The sequence below is a fragment of the Phyllobates terribilis genome, unplaced genomic scaffold (assembly GCF_046119375.1).
Source record: "Phyllobates terribilis strain yellow unplaced genomic scaffold, ASM4611937v1 Scaffold_9__5_contigs__length_417890890, whole genome shotgun sequence".
Taxonomy (NCBI): domain Eukaryota; kingdom Metazoa; phylum Chordata; class Amphibia; order Anura; family Dendrobatidae; genus Phyllobates; species Phyllobates terribilis.
In genome coordinates, this window is record NW_027362769.1 from 283,315,650 (window position 1) to 283,327,847 (window position 12,198).

The 12,198-nt window shown below is 44.0% G+C and overlaps 1 protein-coding gene across 1 annotated transcript in view; it reads left to right on the top strand.

The window, feature by feature from the left end:
* The window catches only part of ANKAR (ankyrin and armadillo repeat containing), a 541,104-nt gene that overhangs the window by 381,472 nt on the left and 147,434 nt on the right, over positions 1 to 12,198 (top strand). Inside the window, exon 13 of the mRNA XM_073647842.1 lies at positions 1,988 to 2,156. Coding sequence (XP_073503943.1) covers positions 1,988 to 2,156 — 169 coding nt within the window. The remainder of the gene's footprint in view (positions 1 to 1,987; positions 2,157 to 12,198) is intronic.

The following is a 12,198-nucleotide window of genomic DNA, read 5'->3' on the forward strand; positions in this document are numbered from 1 at the left end:
TGTCAGTGATTTGAGACTGGAACAGAGGTTCACCTTCCAATAAGACCATGCCCCAAAGCATACTGCTAAAAAAACACTCGAGTGGTTTAAGGGAAGACATGTCAATGTTTTGGAGTGGCCTAGTCAAAGCCCAGACCATAATCCAATTGAGAATCTGTGATCAGACTTGAAGATTGCTGTTCACAAGAGGAAACCATCTACAGTGGCTTGCATAAGTATTCACCCCCATGGCATTTTCCCTATTTTGCTACCTCACAACCTGGAATTTCACAGTTTTTTTTGAGGGTTTGCATCAGTTAATGTAAAGAACATGCCTACAACTGTGAACATTTGGTTTTCTTTTTATTGTGAACCAAACAACAAATAGGACAAAATAACTGAAAACTTCAGTGTGCATAACTATTCACCCCCCCTAAAGTCAGTACTTTGTTAAGCCTCCTTTTGTGGCAATTACAGCTGCAGGTCGCTTTGGATAAGTCTCTATGAGCTTTTCACATCTTGCCACTGGGATTTTTGCCCATTTCTCAAGGCAAAACTGCTCTACCTTCAAGTTAGATGGTTTCCTCTAGTGAATAGCAATCTTCAAGTCTGACCTCAAATTACTGCATACCGGTGGACTTCCTTTCCCTAAGCATGTGACTTAAGAAGGTAATTTCTTGCACCAGAAATTTTTAGGGGCTTCATAGCAAAAGGGGTGAATACATATGCACATGCCAATTTTTAGTTCTTTGATCTCATAAATTTAATTTTATGCCTACATTTTTCTCCCTTCACTTCACCAATTTAAACTATGTAGTGCTGATGCATCACACACAAATCGGATTACAGAAATATTTAAACTCAGGTTGTAATGTAACAAAATAAGTAAAAAAACAAGGGGGAGGATACCTTTACAAGCCACTGTTAACCGCTTTTGGACCACCAGTAGACTTTAAATATCCAAGTGGTCCCATTCCTACTCTGCAGAAACAGTATAAAAGTTACTGCATAGGAGCAGCATAGGTTGACACAGTCTTGTAGCTTCGGAAGCAGGGATCCGGATGTTCACTGCCGGTCCCCAGATAGAAGACTCAGATGGTATGTTTGTATCTGCGCCTTCTTTATCGCTGTTATATTTACATTGTAACTGAGGCTAATATACTAGCCACAGCTACAAGGGAAACAAAATGAAAATAAAAATATTTCAATATTTAAAATACTACTGAAAGGTCTTGTATGACCTTATAGGGGGCAAAATGTATAAATTAAATAAATGAAAAATAACAGAAAAAAATGCCTGTTGTTTTCATTTGTTTGCCCTATCACCTTTCGGATGTGGCTTTATATTCTGTTTTCCTGCTGGCATTTTCTGCTGGTGATACTTTCTTGTGGATTCAGCCATTCTGCTGAAGCTTAAAGCCAGTCCGTGAAATTCCAGCTAGGGTTTATCTCTCTGCTGTTTCTGTTCTTTAATCTACACCTGCCTTCTGTTTCTCTTTAGGAAGTAGACAGCATATATTCTAACAGTATATACTTTATACTTTATATTGTATTTCGTGTATTCTCTCACTCTAGCATCTTTCCTTTTTTTCAGCACACTTTCTCTTTTTGTAGGTAACTTACACTCTGCACAGCCCTCCGGTTCTTTAGGAGGAACATGAAGTTAACGACGGCCTTTCAGACAACATAGGTCTGAGCTGCCATTTTCTAGTCTATAGTTAGGGCTATCTCTGCTCACGCAGGAACCATTAGGGACTGTGAGTCAGAATCTCTAGTCTGTACAGGAACTGACAGGGTCAGTTGCAGTTGTTAGTTTGTTACCTATTTTCCCGAGTGAGTTACTACTCTATCATAACAGAAAGACTCACTTAGTTAACATCCTGTTTGATCGACTTTTCATTCTATACAGACTTCCTCAACCAGTAGTGCCTAAGGCTCAGTATTTTCTTCCAGACTTAAAATCATGATTATAGAAAAAAATCTTTAATGGGTATTTTTTTTATATTAGGATGGACTTCAGCCTTTGGTTGACTTGCTGAATGGAGACTTTGAAGATGTGTTGATTAATGCTATGAATTGCATTAGGGTTTTGTGTATTCATAACCTATCCAATCAGAACTCAATAAAAGATTTAGGCGGCATCCCTCTCCTTGTGGATTTTCTATCTGTCAAGTCAGGTAAGTATTACCTTTTAAGTATTAAATGGGTTGTGTCAGCGGTTAGAGCAAGAAACCGCATTTGTAGCAAATAGTGTGTTGTTAACTAGGCTATCAGGGTAACAAATGACAATAAAACAGGAGAAGTATACAAAAAAAAATTATATATATATATATATATATATAAATATATATATATATATATACAGTACAGACCAAAAGTTTGGACACACCTTCTCATTTAAAGATTTTTCTGTATTTTCTTGACTATGAAAATTGTACATTCACACTGAAGGCATCAAAACTATGAATTAACACATGTGGAATGATATACTTAACAAAAAAGTGTGAAACAACTGAAAATATGTCTTATATTCTTGGTTCTTCAAAGTAGCCACCTTTTGCTTTGATGACTGCTTTGCACACTCTTGGCATTCTCTTGATGAGCCACATGTGTTAATTCATAGTTTTGATGCCTTCAGTGTGAATGTACAATTTTCATAGTCACGAAAATACAGAAAAATATTTAAATGAGAATGTGTGTCCAAACTTTTGGTCTGTACTGTAAGTTCACATACCCCGGCAGAATTTTTCCTTTCTTGGCCTTGTTTCAGAGAATATGAACGATAACAAAAAATCTTTTGTGGTAGTTGTGGATGAGGTTCTTTAATTTCTCAGACGGCTGTGTTGACTTTTTATATCCACTGTATATGTACAGTACTGTGTAAAAGTTTAAGACGGGTGGAAAATATGCTGCAAGCAATACATGCTTTAAAAAATAAAAGTTTTCAGAGGGGTTGCCAGCTGCAGAAGAATGAGGACAGATATTTGAAAGCTTCTCTGCCTCAGCACTTATTTATTAGGCCAAATAAGCATAAAAAGACATGATCTGAACCAAAAAGTGCAAACTCCAAACTAGATGTGTCACGTCACCCCAGCACAAAGCAATATACAAGCATACCAACTCCAGTACAGCCTACTGCTCACCACTATCACACCTGCAGCCTACACGGAGAGCCCTGCACTTCTGTCAGGTGTTAGGCTGGAGGTAGACTCTTGCCAGGGACCTGTTCCACAACGAGAAGCTGTTCTAACTTCACCAAAGTGACTCCTGACTAGAGATGAGCGGTGTTCGACTAGAACTGTTCGCCAATCTCAAATTCGAGCTGTTTTGGGTGGTGTTCGAGTTGTTCGACGAACCCGAACGATTTGCAAAAAATTTGGCTGTTCGAGGTTATGTTCGATAACTGTTCGTGCACCAAAAGTGTGTCCTGCATGTCTGGCGCTATTTAGAGCACCAATCATGCAGGGATTGTCTGCCACTCACTGTAATGCCACAGCCATGGTGGTTGTGGCATTACAGTGATTGCCCAAATCGATGGGAACAGTGCTCACAGTGAAACATGAAAAGCCGGCAATTCAGCAGCGGCATACACCGGTACCCGACAATTTAGAACAGAAAGAATAGAGAATCACACATAGATTAGATAGATAGAAACATGTCAGTCACATATATATGAAGTACAGTGACAGTGTTGCTTACTGTACTTCTCATTTAGTGTAAAGGATTTATTTAAAAAAATAATAGTGTTTTCATGCACCGTCTCTTTAAAAAAGCCAGCCGGCATTTCAGCAGCGGTACCTGACAATTTAGAATAGAAGGAATAGAGAATCACACATAGATTAGATAGATAGAAACATGTCAGTCGCATATATATGAAGTACAGTGACAGTGTTGCTTACTGTACTTGTCATTTAGTGGAAAGGATTTATTTAAAAAAATAATAGTGTTTTCATGCACCGTCTCTTTAAAAAAGCCGGCCGGCATTTCAGCAGCGGTACCCGACAATTTAGAATAGAAGGAATAGAGAATCACACATAGATTAGATAGATAGAAACATATCAGTCACATATATATGAAGTACACTGACAGTGTTGCTTACTGTACTTATCATTTAGTGTAAAGGATTTATTTAAAAAAATAATAGTGTTTTCATGCACCGTCTCTTTAAAAAAGCCGGCCGGCATTTCAGCAGCGGTACCCGACAATTTAGAATAGAAGGAATAGAGAATCACACATAGATTAGATAGATAGAAACATGTCAGTCACATATATATGAAGTACAGTGACAGTGTTGATTACTGTACTTGTCATTTAGTGTTAAAATAAAGGATTCATTTAAAAAAAAATTGGCGTGGGGTTCCCCATAATTTTAGTCTCTAGCGGAGGTTAAGCAGACGGCTGGGGCAGATGTTTGAAGCCTGGGAAGGGGGTAATACCCACTGAGCTTCCCAGGCTACTAATATCAGCCCCCAGCTGAATACCTAGCCTTTACTAGCTATTAAAATGGGGGACCCCTCAAAAAAATGACGTGGGGTCCCCCCTATTTTAATAGCTAGCAAAGGCTAGCAGACAGCTGGGGGCTGATATTAATAGCCCAGGAAGGGTGCCATGAATATTGGCCCCCTCCCAGGCTAGAAACACCAGCCGTCAGCCGCCCCAGAAATGGCGCATCCGTAGGATGCGCCAATTCTGGCACTTAGGCAGGCAGGAACGGGCTTCCCCCAACCACCAGCTGCCTATTTGTACCTGGCCGGACACAACAATATAGGGAAGCCCTTTTTTTCTTAATTATTTCATGAATTTCATGAAATAATTTAAAAAAAAAATACGTGGGGCTTCGCCCTATTTTTGTGTCCAGCCGTCGTGGGAACCATGGAAAGGTAAGGATGATGTTGATTTATTATTTTACTTTTATTGCAGGAGATCGTTGGCTTCAGCTGGAATGGGCGTGATGGTAAGTATGGTTTAATTTAGAACAATAAAGAATTGTGTGTTTATTTCAATTAAAGGACTTTATTCTGGGTGTTCTGTGTTTTTTTTTTAACTTTCACTATGGGGTTAGTAATGGGGGTGTCTTATAGACGCCTCTCCATTACTAACCTGGGCTTGATGTCAGCTGGCATTATAAGCTGACATCAACCCCAGCCCTATTACCCCACTGCCACCACTACAGGGCAGTGGGAAGAGCGAGGCTAAGTGCCAGAATTGGCGCATCCTACGGATGCGCCATTTCTGGGGCGGCTGACGGCTGGTGTTTCTAGCCTGGGAGGGGGCCAATATTCATGGCACCCTTCCTGGGCTATTAATATCAGCCCCCAGCTGTCTGCCTAGCCTTTGCTAGCTATTAAAATAGGGGGGGCCCAACGTCATTTTTTTGGGGGGGGTCCCCCATTTTAATAGCTAGTAAAGGCTAGGTATTCAGCTGGGGGCTGATATTAGTAGCCTGGGAAGCTCAGTGGGTATTACCCCCTTCCCAGGCTTCAAACATCTGCCCCAGCCGTCTGCTTAACCTCCGCTAGAGACTAAAAGTCTGGGGAACCCCACGCCAATTTTTTTTTAAATGAATCCTTTATTTTAACACTAAATGACAAGTACAGTAACCAACACTGTCACTGTACTTCTTATATATGTGACTGACATGTTTCTATCTATCTAATCTATGTGTGATGCTCTATCTTTCTGTTCTAAATTGTCGGGTACCGCTGCTGAGTTGCCGGTCGGCTTCTTTAAAGAGACGGTGCATGAAAACACTATTATTTTTTTAAATAAATCCTTTACACTAAATGACAAGTACAGTAAGCAACACTGTCAGTGTACTTCATATATATGTGACTGACATGTTTCTATCTATCTAATCTATGTGTGCTGCTCTATTCCTTCTTGTCTAAATTGTCGGGTATCGGTGTATGCTGCTGCTGAATTGCCGGCCGGCTTTTTTAAAGAGAGCGTCTTCTGAGCAGTTTGTCAGCTTTTGGACACCTTTGAAGGTGTTTTCTATGTGTTTCTATGTGTTTTTGTTTGCCTGCCATTGGTTTTAACGGTGTTCAACGGTGTTCTAAGGTGTTCGACGAACAGTTCGACGAACAGTTCCTCGAACATCCCGGTGTTCGACGAACCGAACCGAACCCGAACACTACGGGGGTGGCTCAACACTACTCCTGACTCCCACGACCTTCCTATAATTGCGGTGTCTTCGTACCACAATGATAACAGTGGGATCGCTTAAAGTGTTATGTGCTTTCACAGCTAAACCTTCTGATACCCCACCAGCTCACAAGTGATTCCCTGTTTCCAGAGCTCTTATGCTCCCGCAGTCTGCAGGAGATAATATGTCTGAATGACTACAGATTAGAGTGTGCATGGTACTGACACCAGTTCCCCCATATCCACATAGAAATGGCACCTGATTCCACATCATGTACTGTGCAGTAAACTATCAAGTGGAAAAAATGTTTATGCTTTAAAAGCATTAAACATAATGTTCAATATTTCCAGTCCACAAAGACTGTGGAATCCTTCCCTCTTAAAACCAACATGAATTGCTAAACCCGCTATGTTATATACTTGAAGGAATGCAGATGTAGGTTACAATACGTAGGTAGTACTACATAGACCCTACACAGAAGGTTGAACTCTCATTGTGCAAACCTTGTCAAAGGTTTGTACAACACTGCCTTTTTTGACATTGTGCAACTGAACATAATAAAGACTCCATGAACATTTCAATTATACTTATTGAATTTGTTCCCCTGGAACTTCCAGATGAAAGTCATGAAAAAAGAAAGATATATATTGGATCTACATAATTACTACTCTAAATTCATATGGGTTAAATTAAATTACAGAATTTTTTTAAAAAAAACAATGTATTTATATTTCAATACACCACTTCAATATGTAGAAACTTTGGTATGATCTGGGTTACCTCTCATCCAAATGATCAAATATCTAACACTACAAATCACCCCCCTTTTGTTTTTAATGGTTCTTATGTGCCCCATGCCGTTGGTTCTCCTCCTCCTTTCCACCACCCATACATTTTTACATTTTAATCATATACATATACAGTAGTGTTTAAAATAATAGCAGTCCAGTATGGCTAACCAGATTAATCACTGATTTTGGTATAAATTATATTAGCACATGTCAAACAATTTACCAGTTGGTGCAGTAGATTCTAAGAAAACCAACAGACTCCGCATTCATGGTCTGCATGTTTTTGAGTCTGTGTATTTGAATAATTAATTGAAAAGGGGGTATGTTCAAAATAAAAGCAGTGTTGAGTTCAATTAGTGAGGTCAATCATTCTGTGAAGAAACAGGTGTGAATCCGATGGCCCTTATTTAAGGGTGAAGCCAACACATGTTGTACATGCATTTCTCCTTGAAAGCCTGAGAAATATCTGTCATTCGAGACATTTTTCGGAAGAACAGCGTACTTTGATTAAAAAGTTGATTGTAGAGGATAAAACTTTTAAAGAAGTTCAGAAAATGATAGGCTGTTCAGCTACAATGATGTCCAATGCTTTAAAATGGAAAGCAAAACCAGAGAGACGTGGAAGAAAACGGAAGACTACCATTCAAATGGATCGAAGAATAGCCAGAATGGCAAAGGCTCAGCCAATGATCAGCTCCAGGATGATCCAAGACAGTCTCAAACAGAAAAAACTGACGACTCTTCCAATACAATAAATAGGTGTGAACAGGTGCTTACTAGAAGATGCTACTTCTGACGCGCCCCCTGGGCCGTGGGGTACCCGGAGCCGGGCCTGTAGATGCTGGGGGTTGTAGTCACCGTGGCAGTGACCCAGTCCGTGACCCAGGTGGTCAATCTAAGGGTAGTTAATGTATATCTGTTATGTATAGTCCGACTACGCCACCTGTGGAATGCGGTTATTGGGAATCGCCGCTGCGGAGCAGTCCGCTGAAGCTGGTGGTATGTGCAGCAAGGTGATGTAACTCCCCACAGGAAGAGTGTAGCTCCAGGGCAGCGTGTATAGATGATGGTGGTGGTAGTGCAAGGTATCCGTAATGACAACACGGAGTCTTTGCAGTGCAGTCCCAGGGTCTTTACTGTTGGCAATTATATGGGCCCCAACGGGAGTACCGACTAGTGATGAGGGCCTGATCAGTCTGGGAACAATCCTAGAGTCCTCGTGGCCAGGTGAAGTTGTAGGCCTGCTGTTCTGACTATACTCTTTGGCTATTCCGCTTATAGTCGTGTTGTAGCCCACGTCCCTGAGTGTAACGTCCTGCGCTCACCCGTATGGCTGGCGACTCGGACCTTGTGTATTCCTCGCTCCTCTGTGGCGGTACGGGTCCTTTCGTGTGGCTGAGCCTCCGGGCTTCTGTTGGGCCAGGAGACCTGCAATCTCCTGCCCTGCGGTATCTGCTGCTGGTTATGCTATCCCCACAGCCTCGGACTCCGGCGTCCGGTCCTCTGTGGATACTATCCAGGACGAGCTAACTCCAGCTCCAGTCCCTGGCTCTTTACTCCTCCGTGTCCTACTTGACACCACACACTGTACTCTAGACTCCCCCTCACCCCGCCTCCAGATCCAGTTATAAAGGGCAGGATCCTCCCCTTTCTGATCTGGGGCACGAGGTTTTGCTCCCAGACATGGTATTACTACCACTGTGGCAACCAGACCCTCTGGGGTGCCACATTCCCCCCTAGTAAATTTCAGTACTCCGGGACTGAGCATATTTTGCAAAAATATAACAGATAACAATAAACAATAGCAATAACAATACATGAACATATTTACAGGCATTACAGTCCTTATAGGTCACGGTATCATCCGTAACCAGGTGTCCCTTTTCACCCAACAAGGTGCAGTTGTAGAATGGGGGACCTGTCCAAAACAAACCCCAAAGTTGGCCTTGGGCGTGGCTGCAAGGCTTAGGCAGTCCCGTTGGACCACAAGTAGGGCCATGCCAGACAGGTTTTTGTTCCGTGGTCTGTTGCAAAGGGGCACTTTATAGGTGCAACTATTTACAGGGTAAGTTTTTGGTTACTCACTGTCCATAACCTGAAAGTCTTTGAACCCTGTCGGGTAACTGGAAAAACATAATTAGTACACACATATAAAACATTTCAACATTTGCAATACTACAGTTATAGGTTACATCTAAATCCTCCAGCGAGCAGGGATCTGACCTCTGGTGCTTCTGGTAGATCTACGTAACACACTGTCCATCCGTGTTCTACCTTGGTCCCCTGTATTTACCCCTGGTGTGGTGGGTTCAATGTTCACCACACTACAGGTGTTTGGAGGTGTCTCTGGTAGGTTGGGCAGTTCCCTATGGATCCTTTGGCTTACCGTGGGTACGACAGGTTCGCTACTAGCAGAGGGTAGATTCTCCTGGTCTGCTGATGAGGAATCTTCTGTCTCTGGGGCCAATGGTTCTTCCAACTTTACTGGGACTTCTACAGCTCCCTGAGGGGCTGGTTGGAGAAATGTAAGGACTGGCACAACAATGGCATTATTCATTTGCGTCCATGACCGGGGAAATTCTCCGAGTACTGTGCTGACCATTTCTTCCACCTCCTCTGCGGGTTGAGGGATATCTTGGCCTTCTTCAGCATGCTGTAGCTGCTCGGGACATTTCTTCAGGTGGTCTCTGGAAACTGTTGCTGTCGTTTCTCCTCCATCCTTACTTATGAGGTACACCTTGGTGTTATCATGCCTTGATGGTAGAATGGTGTACGGCTCTTTTTTCCCACTGGTCATCCAATTTATGGAGCCGCCTTTTCCTTTTTAGGACTTGCTCTCCAGGTGACAAGGGGGCAGCAGGTGCATGTTGATTGTAAGTCCTTTCTTGCCTTTCTCTTGCTTGGGACAGACTTCTTTCAACACTTTCCTGTACCTTACGGTATTGCTGTTGCCGCTCAGTATCCCAATCCACATCTGGTGAGGCGTCCTCTGGTGTCAGAACTCCCATATCCAGATCAATGGGCAGCTTACCAGGTCTTGCTCTCATCAGGTAAGCAGGTGTGCAGTTGGTGGAATTCACTGGGATGTGATTGTAGAGATCCACCAGTTCCGGCAACTTTTGTGGCCACAGGCTGCGTTCCTCCAGGGGCCACGTCTTCAGTAGGTCTATCACCACCTGATTCATCTTTTCACACATCCCGTTGGTCTGGGGATGATAAGGCGTTGTACGGATCTTCTTGCAGCCGTACAGGTTGCAGAATTCCTGGAATACTTCTGCTTCGAAGGCCGGATCTTAGTCAGTTAGCACACGTTCTGGGTAACCATGCAGGCGGCAGAAGTGCTGTTGGAAAGCTCTGGCTGCTGTCTGAGCCGTTTGGTCCTTGACTGGCACTACTACCAGGAACCGGGAGTAGTGGTCTACGATGGTGAGAGCGTAGACATAGCCTGACCTGCTCGGGGATAGCTTCACATGGTCCAGGGCTACCAGTTCGAGTGGCTGCTTGGTGATGATGGGCTGCAGGGGAGCCCTCTGGCTGTCACGGTCTTTTCTTCTCATGTTGCATGGTCCGCATTCTCGACACCACCTCTCGACTGCTTTCCTCGTGCCAACCCAATAGAACCATTCACGTAGCAGGACTTCCAGCTTCTTCCATCCAAAATGTCCCGCTCCATCGTGGTACGCTTCCAGGACCATAGACGCATCTCGCCTCGGGACTACCACCTGCCAGACCAGCTCATGTGTCCGGGAGTTGACAGTTCTTCGACACAGCTTCCGTTCATAGATAAACAGCTTGCTCTTTTCTTTCCACAGTTGTTTGGTCTCTTCTGGAGCATCTGAATCAGGGTATGAGTCAGCTTGTGTCAGCAACTCTTTGACTAGGCGAACAGCCGGGTCACTGTCTTGTGTTTCTGCCCATCCATGGTGGGGCAATGGATTGAACGTGGCTTCTCTGTTGGCAGAGCACCTGTTCTTCACACAATGGGAGCACTGCTTTATCCCATGGCGGTGGAACGCGGGGATTTCTATCTCTTCCAGCTCCTCTGGGTCTTCTCCCCTGTCTGGCAAGTTAGGCATTCTGGACAGCGCATCTGCGTTTGCATTCTTGTGCCAAGCCCGGTACTTGATGGTGAATTCGTAATTAGACAGTCGGGCCATCCATCTTTGTTCCAGGGCACCAAGTTTTGCAGTGTCCAGGTGTGTCAGCGGATTATTATCCGTGTACACAGTGAATTTAGACGAGGCGAGATAATGTTTGAAGCGCTCAGTCACAGCCCAAAAGATGGCAAGGAACTCCAACTTGAAGGAGCTGTAGTTTTCTGGGTTTCTTTCTGTGGGCCGGAGCTTCCTGCTGGCGTAGGCTATCACCCTTTCTCTGCCTTGCTGGATCTGGGACAGCACCGCTCCTAGTCACACGTTGCTCGCGTCCGTGTGAAGGATGAAGGGTTGGCCATAATCAGGGTAGGCCAGGACCTCGTCTCCTGTTAGGGTCATCTTCAACCTGGTGAAGGACTCATCTTCCAGCTTGTCCCATTTGAATGGTGGTTTCTGGTTCTTGGCCTTCCTGGACTGGCCTATCAGGAGGTCCTGCATGGGTGCCACCATCTTGGTGAAGCCTGGTATAAACCTTCGGTCGTAGCCCACCAACCCGAGGAACCGCCGCACTTCTTTGATGGTGGAAGGTCTCGGCCAGTCTTTGATTGCGGTGATCTTGTCAGGGTCTGGTGCTACACCGTCAGCGCTCACCACATGTCCTAAGTACTGTACTTTGGGCTTCAGCAGGTGGCACTTAGACGGCTTCACCTTCAGGCCAAAGCCAGCCAGGGCTTCAAACACTTCCGCCAGGTGCTTCAGATGATCCTCATATGTCTTGGAGTATACGATGACGTCATCCAGGTACAGCAGGACTGTCTCGAAATTCTTATGCCCTAGACAGCACTCCATCAACCGCTGGAAGGTTCCTGGGGCATTGCAGAGCCCGAATGGCATGCAGTTGAACTCGCTGAGGCCCATTGCGGTGGTGAATGCAGTCTTTTCCTTATTCGCCTCTGCTACAGGAACCTGCCAATACCCACTAGTAAGATCCAAAGTAGAGAAATAATTAGCAGATTTTAACGCAGCCAGTGACTCCTCTATCCTGGGTAGCGGGTATGCATCTTTATGTGTTATGTGGTTAATTTGCCTATAGTCTACACACATTCTCATTGTGCCATCCTTTTTTTTTACAAGAACTAATGGAGCTGCCCAGGGGCTACAACTGTCTCTTATTACCCCAGCCTCCTTC